Here is an 18,641-nt window from a genome sequence, read left to right as displayed (position 1 = left end):
GTTTTTGACTGAGACTTCTAATTGGCTCACTGTCTGAGCTGGCCAATCAGCTCTTTACTTGTCATTCATATTTTTATTGACCGGTATACGCCCTCACCATTTTGTTGTTGGGGTACGCCATAGAGATAGAGGACTCATCTTGTATCTGTGCCATTATAGCGTCTGTGACAGCACGGGCAGCGACAATGAGGCTCTCTCTATTTTGAAGATTTTCTTCTTCACGATTGGCTGATCCCTCCTGATGATCCGGTTGGACATGACTCCAACAGGGTCACTCAAAGCTGGATCAGCCAATGAAGTTGTAAGTCCCACCTAGTTGACGACATGAATATGTTGAAAGCCTTCAATGGCGCTGCCCATGCTAATATGGCAGTTTGGCCACTAGAGGCCACTAATCATTCTCTATAGATGTGTTAGCTGACAACATCACGAAAATGAAGCCAAATAATTTTTTAGAACTAAACCAAGATAGACCACAGCATGTCGTTTCCAATGGGAACAAATTAGTCATAGTGGGCAGAACAAGCAAGGAGGTGGGCAGAGCCAAGCACGAGCATCATCTGCGTATTTCCGTTAGCTAACGCCTACTTTGTGAATTGCGCGTATGCAATAACTCCATTCGCCTAAACACACCTTCTAAACAACGCGATTTTTGAAAACCTTTGCAAATGGCAAAGTCTACAAAACTTAGTCCACTCTTTTCGGAACAGCTTGTAGTTTTGGGAACAGAAAACGGTATTGAGATCAAATGTTTCGTCGATGAGAACATTTGCAGAATGTCAGCCAAAATCCATCTCGTTCCATCCTCTTCCACTGCTCGACAGTGGGCTTCCTTTCACTACCATATTTGGTAGTGAGTGGGAACGCCAAGCGGATGCTTCACATTTATACATCCAGTGAAATATCTGTCTCATTGTTCTATCTGTGATTATACCGTATGTGCGCTTCCATGGGGCAGAAGTCAGCGTGTTGTTGTGATTCTGGACGGCCAGATTGCTAGCAAGAATAACAAGAAACTCCATTTGGGGAATCGTAAGTGGCTCGTTTTATCTTGTTCTTGATACCATGTCTTGTTTTGACTGATTTCATGGCAATGCTTATATGGCAAAAATTCACAAACCAACAACTGTAAGGATGTATTTGAGAGGAAACAAGTGCTCATTGAGCAAATGTATTTATGTTTTCAATAAACCTTGGAGACGAAATATAGTTTGCATGTTGTCAACAATCAAAGCCAACCCCTTGCTGTTTTGCCCCATTGTTGTGCACACATCGGTTCTTAGGAAAAAGAGGACCGAGCACGCCCCCATTCTCATTGACGGGGCTGTAGTGGAGCAGGTTGAGAGCTTCAAGTTCCTTGGCGTCCACATCACCAACAAACTAACATGGTCCAAGCACACCAAGACAGTCGTGAAGAGGGCACGACAAAACCTACTGTGTTCCCCCTCAGGAGACTGAAAATATTTGGCGTGGGTCCTCAGATCCTCAAAAGGTTTTACAGCTGCACCATCGAGAGCATCCTGACCGGTTGCATCACTGCCTGGCATGGCAACTGCTCGGCCGCCAACCGCAATGCACTACAGAGGGTAGTGCGTACGGCCCAGTACATCACCGGGGCCAAGCTTCCTGCCATTCAGAACCTCTATACCAGGCGGTGTCAGGCCCTAAAAAATGGTCAAAGACTCCAGCCACCCTAGTCATAGACTGTTCTCTCTGCTACCACATGGCAAGCGGTACCGCAGCGCCAAGTCTAGGTCCAAGAGGCTTCTAAACAGCTTCTACCCCCAAGCCATAAGACTCCTGAACATCTAATCAAATGCTACCCAGACTATTTGCATTGCCCCCCCCACCCCCCCCCCCCCCCCCCCCCCCCCTTCTACACTGCTGCTACTCTCTGTTATTATCTATGCATAGTCACTTTAATAACTCTACCTACATGTACATATTACCTCAATTACCTCGACACCGGTGCCCCCGCACATTGACTCTGTACCGGTACCCCCTGTATATAGCCCCGCTATTGTTATTTTACTGCTGTTATTTAATTATTTGTTATTCTTATCTCTTACTTTTTGGGTTATTTTCTTAAATCTGCATTGTTTGTTAAGGGCTTGTAAGTAAGCATTTCACTGTAAGGTCTTCACCTGTTGTATTCGGCGCATGTGACAAATACAATTTGACTTGATTTGATCGATATACATAATTTAAAAAAAAATCTATTGCCGTTTACCAAAACGATTGAGAATGCAACGCCCACGCAACTACTCCATACACGTAACTACGTAAACAGGAAGAGTTGTTGCAGCGACGCGTCGCCATGAAAGTGTTGTTCAAAATGATTGCGCGCACAATACAAAGTGTACTCTTTTGTAACTTGTTTTAGAACAGTGGTCATTTTACGATTCTCTGATGGAAAGATGCAATGAGGATGAGAAGCTGAATGCCCCGTCCGATTTTGTGGCATCAAGTAAGTCCTAAAAAGCTAGCTAGCTAAGTTAGTTGGTTAGCTACCCGGAATCTAACGCCAGCTGCACCTAACGTTACCTAGCACATAAGTAGCATTGCTAACTAATTACTTAAGTTATGGAATTTTCTAAGTTATACAGCAGCATAAGTTGTGTCTTGTGAGTTGTTGCACCAAACGTAACTAGTCGCGTGTGCGCCGAAACGGTCCTCTTGGATGGCATTGGGACCATATGGAACATTTGACAAATACAATTTAATTTATATTGATGGGTACACTTGCTGATTTTACTTCCTCCATGGGTACAGTCGCAATGGCCGCCAGTCCATCCATTATGCCACCATTGACTTGAATGGGGATGTCCATTCTATTCATTCTATTTCTATATTTGGGACAGCATGTGCGACTACCTTACTCGCAGGTGTACTGTCACATGCTTGTTGCAAGTAAATTCTCTCGTACTGAATACTGCATATTGTTTTTCAGAGGGTAGTCAGAGGACCCTGATGCCCCCATCCCATTTCACCGCAAGCACCCAGTCTGCCTCTATCATAGTACCAGGGACTGTAACGGGACGAGGGACAACACCAATAAAATGGGTCACCCATGCCACAACACCCCCATCGGACTCTGGCCCTGCCAACCCATGGCTCACCATGGCTCAGGCCAAACAGGAAATTTTAGAACTACACAGAGAAAACCAGAGGATTCTGATGTTACAGGGAGACCGCTCCAGAGGAACGAAGTCAACAGAGGATTCTGCCCACTCCATAGCAAGGTCAGGTGCTGCCCTATATGCCTTGCTTATGAAATCCACTTCTTTCACTTCTCACCCATGTCTATTAACATAACACCTGACCTGCTCCTCCCACCCACCACACACAGGTCTGGAGCGAGAGGTGAGCAGGCCTCCAGGTGGGAGACAGAATGGAGACTGGACACAGAGCGTTTCAGGGCAGAGTCAGAGAGGCTGAAAGGCCAGGTAGAAGCACTGAAGGAAGTTGCAGGGAGACAGAGAGAGGAGATGAGGGACAAAGAAACTTATCTGAACAGGTATTGTAGTGTCTTGTATAGACACTGACTTGTCATTATGGCATATTAGTAGCCTAGATCTTACATTCCTCATTCAATAATTCACATTTTATGGAGAAATGTGTATCCTGCTTCTATTCTAAGTAGACCTACTTAAAAAAAGATATAATTACCAGTGATATTCCCTCCCCTCTCCTTACACCCTGTATTGCAGGCAGAGTCATGAAGTGGAGGCGATGCGGGAGGAGTTATATAAGACTAAGACTGAGCTCAGCCAAGTCAGTGTGGAGCTGGTCCAAAAGAGAGAGGACAAAGAGAGACTCAGCACCCAGGTAAGTTATTCACAAGAACTCTACATTTGTGTAGGTTGTCATCCCAGCTCACCTCTGTTTTATGTGTGGTAGTAACTAAGGTAACTAAGGGAAAGTTCAGTTATTTGCAGCTGTGGCATGATTGCAGCATCATCAGCAACAATGGCATGATTGCAAAACTATACAGTGCATTCGGAAAGTATTCAGACCCCTTGACTTTTTCCACGTTTTGTTACGTTACTGCCTTATTCTAAAATTAGTTCAATATTTTTTTCCTCATGAATCTACACACAATACCCCATAATGACAAAGCAAAAATAGGTCTTTAGAAATATCACATTTACATAAGTATTTAGACCCTTCACTCAGTACTTTGTTGAAGCACCTTTGGCAGCGATTACAGCCTAGATTCTTCTTGGGTATGACGCTACAAGCTTGGCACAACTGTATTTGGGGAGTTTCTCCCATTCTTCTCTGCAGATCCTCTCAAGATCTGCCAGGTTGGATGAGGAGCGTCACTGCACAGCTATTTTCAGGTCTCTCCAGTGATGTTCTCTCCGGTGATGCCTTTTACTGAGGAGTGGCTTCTGTCTACCCGCTCTACCATAAAGGCCTGATTTGTGGAGTGCTGCAGAGATGGTTATCCTGGAAGGTTCTCCCATCTCCACATAGGAGCTCTGTCAGTGACCATCGAGTTCTTGGTCACCTCTCTGACCAAGGCCCTTCTCCCCCGATTTCTCAGTTTGGCCGGGCGGCCAGCACTAGGAAAAGTCTTGGTGGTTCCAAACCTCTTCCATTTGAAGAATAATGGAGGCCAATGTATTCTTGGGGACCGTCAATGCTGCAGAAATGTTTTGGTACCCTTCCCCAGATCTGTGCCTCGACACAATCCTGTCTCGGAGCTCTATGGACAATTCCTTCGACCTCATGAATTGGTTTTTGCTCTGACATGCACTGTCAACTGTGGGACCTTATATAGACAGGTGTGTGCCTTTCCAAAAATGTCCAATCAATTGAATTTACCACAGGTGGACTCCAATCAAGTTGTAGAAACATCTCAAGGATGATCAATGGAAACAGGATGCACCTGAGCTCAATTTCGATTCTCATAGCAAAGAGTCTGAAAACGTAAATAAGGTATTATTATTGTAATTTTTTTAATACATTTGCAAAAATGTCTAAACTTGTTTTCACCTTGTCATTATGGGGTATTGTGTGTAGATTGATGAAGAAAAATAATAATTGAATCACATTTAGAGTAAGGCTGTAACGTAACAAAATGTGGAAAAAGGGAAGGGGTCTGAATACATTGTATATTGATGGTCCAAGAAATGGTATAGAAGCCAAGTCAGGTATGCTTGCAGCCCCCAAGGACTGTAATTTTGAATCACTGCTTCAAAACAGCTATTGGTTTAAATCAATTCCCAGCTCCCAGGCTTCCACTCAAACCTCTTCTTTATTTACTACATTGACCTTGTATTGGACAATGCCTGCTCTCTGTGGTGTGCAGCTGGAGATGCTGGAGAGGAAGTCTGGGGAGGAGGCTGAGAGGCTGAGGAGTGAGGTGGAGAGGAGCGGACAGGAAACCCACAGGCTGACCAGGGAGGCTGATACAGCCAGGCTGCAGGCTGGGGAAGAGGCCAAGCAGGAGTTGCAGAAACTAAATAAGCAACTGGAGGAATCCTACAGGAGACATGAAATACAGGTAAGAGTATTTTTTTCAGATTGTTTAAATTTCTTTCTGAACAATTTAACAAACATGGCGCAAATAACACATTTTTTACAGATGTGTAAGTTTTATTTTGGATCTCTTTATTTGTTCCCTTTAGTTGCAGCAGTTGACTGCCACCCATGACACTGAATTGTCCAGAGTCAGACAGGCGAGCTCTGAGGTGCAGGAGAGGTTATGTCACCTGTCCCAGGAGGTGACTCATCTGAAGTGCTGTCTACTGGAAGTGTCTGCAGAGAGAGATGGACTGAAAGAACAACTAAGGTAGGTGTTATATTTGATCCCAAAGCTTCGTAAATATACTGCTTTGTTCAATAGATGGATAGTATCTCATTTTTAGGTTCTTATTTTTTCAGCCAAATGGGCAATGCTTTTGAGACCCAGTCAGCAACGTTGCAGAGTCTTAGAAACTACATTGGACAACTTACCCCTGAGAGAGGGTTGGAAGAGAAACTAACTGAAACCATTCAGGTGGGGAGATTCATTGATAACATTGATTTAGATCAAGTTACTTGTGTGCTCTAAGGAAACACACAAGGAAAAAGACAGTTGGTGCTTAATCAAGCAGAGAAATTGATTGTTCTTCCAGCAAAGTCTTGCCTGTAGAACAAGGTGAATCTTGGCTCATTTAATCTCAATGTATGGTATGAGAATATTTTCATATTACCTTGTAATAAGTAGTCAATATTCTAATCTGACTCCCTCTAGACACTGAATAGGGAGAAGGAGGCTCTGCAGGTGACAACAGAGCTTCTGACGGTCAGACTCAACTCTGTGAACGACATATTGGCCCTACAAGAGGAGGAGATGGTAGAGAAGGTGTTTGAATCATGCTTGTGTGTTCACAGTCCCATAGCTGATGCAAAATCCTCTTATTCCTTTCAGATATTTGATTAATATCCATTCACTCATGTGTGGGTGACTATATCTGAGTGGTTTGTGGGTTAAGTAAAGGCTTTGTCACGTCCACAGACTCTGTCAGACCCTCTCCTGAAAGCTGGGCCCAAAGGCACTCGGGTTCTGCGTTGCTGGAGAGAGAAGGTCTTCATGTTGTTGGTCCAGCTTCGCTCAAGGGATATCGAACTGAGGGGAGAAAAGGATAAACTTCACTCAACCGTATGTGATTTAGGAGGCTTATGACTTAACTTGACGAACTCCAACCACTGTGAAATAATGTTCAGTGAATAAATAGGCAAATTGTGATTCGTGATAAGGGACATAATCGAAACATGCAGAAGCATCCATGAGTCTATTGTGTGTCCTGTTGCTTCAGATCTCGTCTCTGGAGCAGGAGGTGAAGAAGGAGAAGTACCAGTCCAATGTGTTCCAGCACAGCCTGCAGGACAGAACAGCTGAGCTGGAGCTGGAGAGGGTGGCTAGGGAGGTGAGGAGGAGCAGGGGGACAGCCTCTGTGGGAGTGTCTCAATGCATCTCTTCATAGATTGGCTTTCCTCCATTTTGTTGAGACATGATGCATCTGCTGTTGCCAATTACTTCTGTCGTGTTAGCACAGCAGAGGGCGCCACTTCACATGTAAAACCTCTTACACACCTCCCATCAGTATTAAGAGAATACAAAAAATGCTTCCTTTAAAAATGTTATAACGATGATTACAATTTCCAGATGAAATCCTCTCAAACATTTCTCAAAAGACACGATTGAACCCTGAAGTCAGTGTGAGATGATATTAAACTTTTTTCTGAAGTTTGACATTTAACTGTATATGTAATCAAAAGGTCACTATGACCTCATCAGAAAGGAGACCCTAGTAGTTGTCTTGTGGCGGGTCGGTTTTTATGTTTGTCTGGTCCTGTCAGGCCGTGGAGCAGGACGTGCTTACGACTAAGAGGGAGAACACAGAGCTGAAGAGCTGGAGTCAGGAGGCAGAGGCTGGACTGAGGACCATGACAGAGGATGCCCAGCGGTAAAGAGCTGACAGATAGACAGGTCCACTTGACAACCACTATACAAGTCAAGCTTCGCCTGAGATATTTAAGTTGTACTAACTGTAATTTTGTACATTGGGCACCTAATCTTTTCCAGACGCTTTCACAATCCATATCACTCATACCATCTGTTACAAAATGTCCAATGACACAGGGTGAATTTGTGTACTACTCGATCCTACATTCCTCATTTGATGTCAAATATTTTGTTATAGTACCAGTTCTTCTTTCTACAGATTCAGTCAGGCATTTGAGGCTAAGATGTCAGAGGTGGAGACTGTCCAAACACGTCTGAACAGCTTTGGCCAGAGGCTGACCTTTGCCAAAAGAAGAGTGGACACAATTCAAGGTCTGTCTATAGATCTGAAATGATTTCTCCTCGCTTAACTACAGGAAATCTTACAACAGTGAGTTTAAATTGCATGTGCCCCTGGATAATTCTTTGCACTGTTTTATTCTGGCTCAGTTTGACCACATATTCACTGTACTGTTGTCTCGCAGGTCTAATGATGAGGAAGGAGGCCCTACGGAGAGTGCAGCAGGCCACTAAAGCAGCCAACCCGGTCTCTGAGCGGTATGATAACTGACCACACTGGACCACCTTGGCCCTGGGTCTCCCTGAACCCGAGCTGGCAATGGCCAGTTATTCATCAGGAAAAGTCCTTGACTTGTAGACCATTGCCTCAGTTTGTCTCTCTACCACTACATCTCCCATTGCCTCACTAGTTGTGCTGTCCTCTTTCTCTATTCACAGTGCCGCTGTCACAGAGCTCCAGGCAGAGCTGGCCTCGGCGTGTGAGGAGAGAGACAAGCTCAGGCAGGAGCTCAAGAGAACCCCCGAGCTCATTGAGAGTGCCCTGGCTGATGTCCGTGAACAGTGTACGCTGTTTAGTCATCTGTTCAGAGAGATTCAGACTTGCATGAATTCCTTGTACCCTGTAACTACCTACAGTAGATTTGCAGGCACCATCAAATCAAATTTTATTTGTCACATTTGCCGAATACAACAGGTTTAGACCTTATAGTGAATGGCCTACTTACAAGTCCTTAACCAACAATGCAGTTTTAAGAAAAATAAGTGTTAAGTTAAAATTACAATATGATTAAAGAGCAGCAGTAAAATAACAGTGGCGAGGCTATATACAGGGGTACCGGTACAGAGTCAATGTGTGGGGGCACAGGTTAGTCGAAGTAATTGAGGTAATATGTACATGTAGGTAGAGTTATTAAAGTGACTATGCAGAGATAATAAACATAGAGTAGCAGCAGCATAAAAGAGGGGTGGGGGGGGCAACAATGCAAATAGTCTGGGTAGCCATTTGATTAGCTGTTCAGGAGTCTTAAGGCTTGGGGGGTAGAAGCTGTTTGGACTAGGATGGCTGTAGTCTTTGACCATTTTTAGGACCTTCCTCTTGTATATCCTGACTATGTGGTAGTAGAAATATTCAGAATACAGTACACCAGGGGTGTCAAACATACGGCTTGCTAGGGGGTCCAAGCCGGACTTCGGGTGGTTTGAATCCGGCCCGCGGGGGGAACAAAGTCAATATACTTTTTAAAATAACCAAAACCAAATGAGAACAGTAGTAATGATAATGAACTTACATTCATACGGTTCATTGACTATGTCCAGCTCGCTAATAATCACCGTAATGAAAGATAGAGAGTACGGGAGCATCGAAAATTCCACAAATTATCGATCGAGGACTATATTTGGCAATTTTCACGGCGAGGAAAAATAACCCATTTTCCATGCGGCCCTTTGGACCTCGTTGAAGACTGAATGCGGCCTCCTGGGCAAATGAGTTTGACACCCCTGCAGTACACCATCTGTGTTCCCCCTCCTCTCCAGTTGACAGTGAAGTGAGGCAGCTGAGGCAGGCTGCAGAGCGAAGCAGGGGGGAAGCCCAGGAGGCCCAGGCAGCCAGAGAGGAGGCCCAGCAGAGGCTGCAGGAGGCCCACACACAGCTAGAGGAGAGCAACCTCAACCTAGAGCAGATCCATGCACAGCTGATCAGCCAAAAGGAGGACAGTGACAGAGGTTAGAGAGGGATCAGGGTGGACTAAAGTGTACAATGCCAGGATTCCATTGTAATTCAGTCAATTAAGTTTACTGTCTGATTTTAAAATATCTTGTGTTCTGCAAGGATTTTTCGATCTATTCATCAAATTTCAATTTCTCTTGAAATCGATGTGACTAAATTGTTGACATGTCACAGAATGTTCTGTACCTGAATTTCTCCTTACACAATCTCTGTTTGACTGTCCCATCAGCTCTGCAGGAGAGAGTGTCTGAGACAGAGGATCACTGTGCTCAGCAGCTTAGAGTGATGGAATCTCAACTCAACACGGCCAGAAGAGAACACACCAAAGCAGGTAGCGTACACGTACACTCATTCATCACATAATGTCCATCTCAACACAAACATGTGAAAGGGTCATGTAGAGTTGAGAGGATTCATATATGCGTCTACAGAAATGTACTGTAGTGTAAATATATATGGCTAAGACTGATAGGACTCCTGTCTGTCTGTTATAGTGGTAGCCCTGCGTCAGTTTGAGAGACAGGCAGAGAGAGAGAGGGAGCAGGAGAGAGAAGCACAATGCCTTCAGAGTGAACACACCAAGAGAGAAATCCAGGATCTACAGAAACTACTGCAAGAAAAGGACAAGGACAGAAACCTACTTTTGGTGAGTTCATAGTTTTTTTCCCCATGTCTTGGTTTATTGTAAGTTAGCCACGGACCTCAGGCTTCGTTCACGTACTGTACATTCTGAAAGCCTGGTGAACTTGTCAGCAGAAAGATGCTTAAAAGGGGTTAGTCTAGATGTAAACTAGTATTTGACATGGTTCAAGCTCTGAACAGAGGTTGTTGTGTTCCTGAACAATTTTCTGACTTCCAAAAAGCAAGCGAACATAAGATACAAAACCAATGCTACATAGGCTACTTAAACTTTGTCTGACATGGTAGAAAAAAATGAAAATGACAAACCAAATTTTTTTTCTCCTAACGGGGAATGTCATTTCTACTCAGGGCCAATCAAATGTGAGCGTTGAATGCCAGCGCCTCCAACAGTCAACAAGATGAGTTTTGGAAGGATGGCCTCCGCGAGGCTTATTGTTTACCATGTTGAGAGTTATTTTCTTTTTTGTGAAACTGACAACTGTCAAGACACTTTCTTACACAGATCCATTTTCTTACACAGATCCATTTTCAGTATTTGTATACTTTTGCCTCCCACAGGTGACTGTACGTGAGAGGGGGCTGATGAGTGAGTATAAGGCAGCTCGGACCACAGCCCAGCAGACTTCTGTGGCCTTGGAGGAGCAGCAGCAGAGACCCTCAAGGAAGAGCAACACTCTGAGAGCCAAAAACCAGCCACAGACCAGAGGTAACTTCCACCTACACACCATGTTGTCACATTGTCTCTTCCTATGAATACCTCTTGTATTATAATATATGTATGTATAACACTTTATACACTGAGTATACCAAAAATTAGCAACACCTTTCTAATATTGAGTTGCATCCACCCCTTTTGCCCTCAGAACAGCCTCAATTCGTCAGGGAATGGACGCTACAAGGTGTCGAAAGTGTTCCACAGGGATGCTGGCCCATGATTCCAATGCTTCCCACAGTTGTGTCAAGTTGGCTGGATGGCCTTTGGGTGGTGGACCATTCTTGATACACACAGGAAACTGTTGAGCGTAAAAAACCCAGCAACGTTGCAGTTCTTGACACAAACTGGTGCACCTGGCACCTACTGCCATACCCCACTCAAAGGCTCTTAAATCTTTTGTCTTGCCCATTCACCATCTGAATGGCACACATATACAGTACCAGTCAAGTTTGGACACCTACTCATTCAAGGGTTTTTCTTTTTTTAAACTATTTTCTACATTGTAGAATATTAGTGAAGACATCAAAACTATGAAATAACACATATGGAATCGTAGTAACCAAAAATTTGTTAAACAAATAAAAAATATATTTTAGATTCTTCAAAGTAGCCACCCTTTGCCTTGATGACAGCTTTGCACTCTTGGCATTCTCTCAACCAGCTTCATGAGGAATGCTTTTCCAACAGTCTTGAATGAGTTCCCACATACGCTGAGCACTTGTTGGCTGCTTTTCAATCAATCAAATGTATTTATAAAGCCCTTCTTACATCAGCTGATGTCACAAAGTGCTGTACAGAAATCCAGCCTAAAACCCCAAACAGCAAGCAATGCAGGTGTGGCTAGGAAAAACTCCCTAGAATGGCCAGAACCTAGGAAGAAACCTAGAGAGGAACCAGGCTATGAGGGGTGGCCAGTCCTCTTCTGGCTGTGACGGGTGGAGATGTTCATAGATGACCAGTAGGGTCAAATAACAATAATCACAGTGGTTGTCGAGGGTGCAACAGGTCAGCACCTCAGGAGTAAATGTCAGTTGGCTTTTCATAGCCGATCATTCAGAGTATCTCTACCGCTTCTGCTGTCTCTAGAGAGTTGAAAACAGCAGGTCTGGGACAGGTATCACGTCTGGTGAACAGGTCAGGATTCCATAGCCGCAGGCAGAACAGTTGGAACTGGAGCAGCAGCACGACCAGCTGTACTGGGGACAGCAAGGAGTCATCAGGCCAGGTAGTCCTGAGGCATGGTTCTTTTCCTTCACTCTGCGGTCCAACTCATCCCAAACCATCTCAATTTGGTTGAGGTCGGGTGATTGTGGAGGCCAGCTCATCTGATGCAGCACTCCATCGCTCTCCTTGGTCAAATAGCCCTTGTGTTTGGACATTGTTCTGTTGAAAAACAAATGATAGTCCTACTAAGCGCAAACCAGATTGGATGGTGTATTGCTGCAGAATGTGGTGGTAGCCATGCTGGTTAAGTGTGCCTTGATTTCTAAATTAAACACTGACCGTGTCACCAGCAAAACACCATCACACCACCTCCTTCATGGTGGGAACCACACATGTGGAGATCATCCGTTCACCTGCTCTGCGTCTCACAAAGACACGGCGGTTGGAAACAAAAATTTCAAATGAGAGCCAGTTTCATCATACCGCTTGATGGTTTTTGCGACTGCACTTGAAATGTTCCGTGTTGACTGACCTTCATGTCTTTAAAGTAATGATGGACTGTCGTTTCTCATTGCTTATTTGAACGGTTCTTGCCATAATATGGACTTAGCCCTATTTGGTAAAGGCCATCTTCTGTATACCACCCCTACCTTGTCACAACACAACTGATTGGCTCAAACGCATTAAGAAGGAAAGAAATTCCACAAATTAACTTTTAACAAGGCACACCTGTTAATTGAAATGCATTCCAGCTGACTACCTCATGAAGCTGGTTGAGAGAATGCCAATAGTTTGAAAAGCTGTCATCAAGGCAAAGGGTGGCTACTTTTAAGAATCTCATATGAAATATATTTGGATTTGTTTAACACTTTTTTTGGGGTTACTACATAATTCCATACGTGCTATTACATGGTTTTGATGTCTTCACTGTTACTCTACAGTGTAGAAAATAGTACAAATAAAGAGAACCCCTGGAATGTGTAGGTGTGTCCAAACTTTTGACTGGTACTGTACAATCCATGTCTCAATTGTCACATGGCTTAAAAATCCTTCTTTAACCTGTCTCCTCCCCTTCTTCTACACTGATTTGAAGTCACTTGTTAAATCCACATCAATAAAGGATCATAGCTTTCACCTGGATTCACCTGGTCGGTCTGTCATGGAAAGAGCTGGTGTCCTTAAGTATACTCCATGTATACTATTATCTATAACATGTTTATAGCAAATTTATTAAACATAGAATGAAACTGTAATTGACTACAGTTAACATGTCTACAGACACACAGTAGTAACCAGTGAACTGTTCTGTGTGTTCCCTGTTAGACTCGCTACTGTCAGTGCTTGGGGACCTTCGGACTCTGAGTGCTGCAGTGGTCCACAGCTCAGAAGACGATGCAGAGGAGGAGGGACATGGGGACAGGGTACGGTATTCCAGAACCAGAGGGGACGACTCACTAAAATGACGGTCCACAATAAGTACTAAGAACTTTTTTTGAGATTTGAACTTTTCAAGTCTCAAATCTTCGTTTTTTTTATACACTCTTCATGACTAATTGACATTTCATTACGTATGTAACTCAGACTCCATGTTGATGGTATTATGTGGGTGGATGATTTAGTGATTTCTTAATGTCTATAAAATGGCCCTGTTGACACAACAGCAATGTTCCCAGTTTGAAAATGCATGGGATTGTTTAAGATTTCATGGATCTACTTAATGTTAATTGACCTTTGGCTGACAGGCTCTGGCCGGAGGAGAAGCTCACTGACTGTGATGAGTTCATATAAGGTAGGTGGGCGTGTGGCCTGTGCTCCCAGTCTAATCAATAAGTCAATGTGCTTTCTCCCAGGGCCTCACAGCGTGACAGGAAAATCAAATGAATGGATAGCTTCGTTCAAAACAGCGTGCTGCCTTCCGCTGGAGAAGACTAAAAAACAGTCTTGTTGTGACCCCGAGTGCTCTGAACTGTAGCACTGGAGACATGAGATTGACCTCTGCTGATGTTTCTATAGTCTTGCTAATGGTTGTGTTTATGAAGACATGGATCACCATCTTTGACAAAGTTGTGTATTTGCTTGTGATGTAATAAATTATGTTGATATTTAAAACTTTCATTGTGTCTGGGAAGTGCAGTTTTGATGGAACTTAGAACGCATTTCATGAAAATTTGGACCGCCTGTCCTCCATTAAGGAATGGAGAGATCGTGACAGTATGTGAAAACTCATTCCAGAGAATCAGGAGCAGATTGTGAGATGCTCAGATGGCTCTTACTTAAAGTGACCTGGTGATTCACGGTCTATCAGAAGCTGTCATCGCCTGGTTATGACTATAAGTGGAAGTCAGGCCTAACTGGAAGAGATGTTCAATTTAGTGTTATGAAAGTATGTCCTTTTTTTATGTTTTAATTATATATATTTCCATTATGAAGCACTAGCTGGGTAACGGAGTGATCAATTGGCTCCAGAAAAACAATCTGGACTGCAGCAGAGGAAATGACACAGGTGTGTGTATATATAAGCATTCATGATTATGATTAGCTATACTAATGATAAATGAATTTACGTGTGGCCCTGGTTCCTGTTTGTGTCCCTTGCCATCAGCCTCTTGTTGTTTTTCCTTTTACAGAACATCTTTACAGTTTCATGCAATTTATGCAGCACTAATTGGGACTGAGGCTGTCCATGCCAACAACAAACTCAATCGGGCATATCCATCAGAGGCACAATACAAACCCTGGTGTTGGAAGTGCTAAGATAACCAAGCTATCTGTACAGTATTGAATATCTGTAAGTGGACGACGTGCTAGATGCTAGTGTAAATGCAGACTGAGATTGTGAATGTACTGGCTGTGCAAGTGAGAGTGCATGATGCAGGGTGATTTGTTTCCCAGAAGGCTGTGAAGCAGCAGCAGGACCGTCTGATGGATGTTTGCTTTTTCTGTCCCCAGCAGTGTCCTCATCAGACCCCAGCAGCTCTAAGGCATTGTATTGTTTGGTGCAGAGAGGACCCCTGACGTGATGTTTATCCTATGCAGTTAGGGGTGCCATTTTCCATTCCAATGTCCTCTCTCTGTCAGGTTAATGTGATCACAGAGTATGTTTAACTACGGCTCACTGACACTAGTTACTTTGATTCATGTATTGGTGATGTCGTGTTCATACACAGATTGACATGAATGTTCTCTTTCTCTACATGTTAGCACTATAATGATGAACATTTCTGTCATGATCAATGTGGGATCGCTGATTAGGCCTATATCTCTGGAGGACTACTCAATCCATCTGATTTAGTGGGATGCCAATAAATATCTTTGGATGGAGGCAAATACTAACACTAAACTCTATGTACTGATCTATAGTATAGTTTAATTGATAAACACAAGTACGCTAGATTCAACTATTCTATTTCACATGCACATTACCACCTGCAGAAACATTTTCAAACAGCAGAGGGCATTGCTGTCCAATAAAGATGACTGACACGGCAGATGACGTCATGTGTATCTTTCAGTGGGCTTAGTTTGGTTCGTTGCATAATGTTTTGATTTGTGATTACACTATAGAAGCACTGACACAAATTCACACTAACAAACCAAGACACAGAAACCCCCTATAACTATTGGCTGTTGGGGTGTGCTGCATTTTGCACCGATGTCAGCGAGTACTTCTAAAATTCATTTTTTTATGTCAGCTTCTACAGCTTGTACCATGTTCATACTGCACATTTCCCCGAAGAAGTGACAATTCCCATTGCAATCCATTACTTTATTAGACTTAATACAATGTCCTGTCTGAGCAAAGTGAAGTCTATCTCCTGGTGAAACAGCAATAACATGCAGCACTTAGGCAGGAGAGGAGACTCGCCCACCAGCACTTAAAACCCTTCTATCTCTGTTTCACTTATCCACAAATAGCCAAGTGTGCAATCTTCATGTCAGCACAGTGATAACAAGGTTCTGATGAAAAACCTACAGACGCCACCACATTGTCTCTATTTATAACCAAACTGGTAAATGGATTTTATAATGCATAACCTACCAGCTGAAACTTAGCAGTATATTTCAGTTGCTTCAGCAGCTTCGCATAGAATGGTGAGGTATGGTAGCAAGGTATCATAGTAGTAGCTAACTTACGAATAATTGAATAGAGCTAGAAGACATTAAATAAGCGAGGTGATAAAAAGCTTTCAATAAGCTCCCAGCCCTTTTTATTAGCAATTCAGAATTAATGATATGTTAAATAAGAAATTCCAACGAGCAGGAAGGTGCTGACCTCCTTGGCTCAGTCATCTTCCTTACTTAATGATGCTGGGCAGCCTCCCTGTGAGCAGCTGTTGATGTGTTGGAGAGGAGGTACAGATAGATCTGAGGGGAAACCGTGTCTGCTATGGCACTGTGATGTTTTGTGGTTAGGAAGATGACAAAATGTAGTGAAAATGGAGAAAACAAACATCTTAAACCAAAAACGATCTTGTCTTTGGACCATATGACTCATATACTTATATAACATGATTCTGATGAAGTATTGCCTTCAGGCATCTGCAGAATTTCAACACTGATCTGTATATTTGGAACAGGCTGGTTAGTTTGTGTTATATTTACAACATAACCTGACCAGGAAAAATTCCAGGCACTAGTTCTAATCATAACTCTAGAAAACACTGTTAAGTCTGTGTTGGCCGAGGATGTTCAGGCTGACCTGAGGACATAACAGGCATGGTGGTTTAGCTAGCTGAGGCGGAAGCTAAGGCTGATGTAATTCAGTCAGTCAGTGCAGTGCTCACCACCACCAGCGCTCCATGCTGGACCAGGACATGGTGGATGGCTCAGTGCTGTGGCAGGCCATGCTAAAGGGGACAGCAGCATGCATAAGGAGCTGTGTGGCTGGGAGGATGCAGCCCAGTAACCCTATTTATAGATACAGTAAGTCTGGGGCATTACCTTAGGGAATGGCAGCAGTGTACTGAACTGTCCTATCTTCAAAATGAACTCTAACTTTTGCATGGATAAGAAATAAACTTACACAGTACAATGTACAGCTATGTACTTTATTTTCAAACAAGGCTCCACAATACTAATAATGGAAATTAAGGATTATTAATACATTTAGAATTCTACAAGGACAGAATTCAAGGTTAGTTGAAATGGATAAACATGTATAACCCACACAGCACTGTAGGTAGAGAAGCAGTAATGACCCAGGTCTGCAGTAACCTACACAGCACTGTAGGTAGAGAAGCAGTAATGACCCAGGTCTGCAGTAGCCTACACAGCACTGTAGGTAGAGAAGCAGTAATGACCCAGGTCTGCAGTAACCTACACAGCACTGTAGGTAGAGAAGCAGTAATGACCCAGGTCTGCAGTAACCTACACAGCACTGTAGGTAGAGAAGCAGTAATGACCCAGGTCTGCAGTAGCCTACACAGCACTGTAGGTAGAGAAGCAGTAATGACCCAGGTCTGCAGTAGCCTACACAGCACTGTAGGTAGAGAAGCAGTAATGACCCAGGTCTGCAGTAGCCTACACAGCACTGTAGGTAGAGAAGCAGTAATGACCCAGGTCTGCAGTAACCTACACAGCACTGTAGGTAGAGAAGCAGTAATGACCCAGGTCTGCAGTAGCCTACACAGCACTGTAGGTAGAGAAGCAGTAATGACCCAGGTCTGCAGTAGCCTACACAGCACTGTAGGTAGAGAAGCAGTAATGACCCAGGTCTGCAGTAGCCTACACAGCACTGTAGGTAGAGAAGCAGTAATGACCCAGGTCTGCAGTAGCCTACACAGCACTGTAGGTAGAGAAGCAGTAATGACCCAGGTCTGCAGTAGCCTACACAGCACTGTAGGTAGAGAAGCAGTAATGACCCAGGTCTGCAGTAACCTACACAGCACTGTAGGTAGAGAAGCAGTAATGACCCAGGTCTGCAGTAACCTACACAGCACTGTAGGTAGAGAAGCAGTAATGACCCAGGTCTGCAGTAACCTACACAGCACTGTAGGTAGAGAAGCAGTAATGACCCAGGTCTGCAGTAACCTACACAGCACTGTAGGTAGAGAAGCAGTAATGACCCAGGTCTGCAGTAACCTACACAGCACTGTAGGTAGAGAAGCAGTAATGACCCAGGTCTGCAGTAACCTACAGAGCACTGTAGATAGAGAAGCAGTAATGACCCAGGTCTGCAGTAACCTACACAGTACTGTAGATAGAGAAGCAGTAATGACCCAGGTCTGCAGTAGCCTACACAGCACTGTAGGTAGAGAAGCAGTAATGACCCAGGTCTGCAGTAGCCTACTCAGCACTGTAGATAGAGAAGCAGTAATGACCCAGGTCTGCAGTAGCCTACTCAGCACTGTAGGTAGAGAAGCAGTAATGACCCAGGTCTGCAGTAGCCTACACAGCACTGTAGATAGAGAAGCAGTAATGACCCAGGTCTGCAGTAGCCTACACAGCACTGTAGGTAGAGAAGCAGTAATGACCCAGGTCTGCAGTAGCCTACTCAGCACTGTAGATAGAGAAGCAGTAATGACCCAGGTCTGCAGTAGCCTACTCAGCACTGTAGGTAGAGAAGCAGTAATGACCCAGGTCTGCAGTAGCCT

The 18,641-nt window shown here is 43.9% G+C and overlaps 1 protein-coding gene across 5 annotated transcripts; it reads left to right on the top strand.

Annotated features, from left to right (window-relative positions):
- The first annotated feature begins 801 nt into the window (after positions 1 to 801).
- Positions 802 to 15,490, top strand: cchcr1 (coiled-coil alpha-helical rod protein 1). 5 transcript variants are annotated; one of them, XR_005476628.1, is made up of 22 exons: positions 2,257 to 2,467; positions 2,951 to 3,242; positions 3,350 to 3,517; positions 3,711 to 3,828; positions 5,318 to 5,512; positions 5,637 to 5,800; positions 5,893 to 6,007; positions 6,245 to 6,355; positions 6,509 to 6,652; positions 6,810 to 6,920; positions 7,354 to 7,460; positions 7,719 to 7,831; positions 7,984 to 8,056; positions 8,237 to 8,361; positions 9,335 to 9,523; positions 9,757 to 9,858; positions 10,022 to 10,173; positions 10,728 to 10,875; positions 13,372 to 13,837; positions 14,479 to 14,551; positions 14,676 to 14,836; positions 14,998 to 15,490. XR_005476628.1 is itself a non-coding variant. In XM_038990029.1 (20 exons), exons 1-20 carry the CDS (start codon positions 2,410 to 2,412, stop codon positions 13,911 to 13,913), a joined length of 2,598 nt encoding a protein of 865 aa, XP_038845957.1. In that variant the 5' UTR covers positions 2,258 to 2,409; the 3' UTR covers positions 13,914 to 14,163. The 5 variants fall into 5 exon arrangements, 4 of the variants coding, with proteins under 4 accessions (XP_038845958.1, XP_038845956.1, XP_038845959.1 ...); XM_038990029.1 differs by lacking the exons at positions 14,479 to 14,551; positions 14,676 to 14,836; positions 14,998 to 15,490 and adding an exon at positions 13,899 to 14,163 and having other exon boundaries at positions 2,258 to 2,467; positions 13,372 to 13,469; XM_038990030.1 differs by lacking the exons at positions 2,257 to 2,467; positions 14,479 to 14,551; positions 14,676 to 14,836; positions 14,998 to 15,490 and adding an exon at positions 802 to 1,032 and having other exon boundaries at positions 13,372 to 14,163.
- The last annotated feature ends 3,151 nt before the right edge of the window (positions 15,491 to 18,641 follow it).

Source organism: Salvelinus namaycush, chromosome 3 (genome assembly GCF_016432855.1).
Source record: "Salvelinus namaycush isolate Seneca chromosome 3, SaNama_1.0, whole genome shotgun sequence".
NCBI classification, from domain to species: domain Eukaryota; kingdom Metazoa; phylum Chordata; class Actinopteri; order Salmoniformes; family Salmonidae; genus Salvelinus; species Salvelinus namaycush.
Note: the sequence above shows the minus strand (reverse complement) of the source record. Positions and strands in the feature narration are given on the sequence as shown.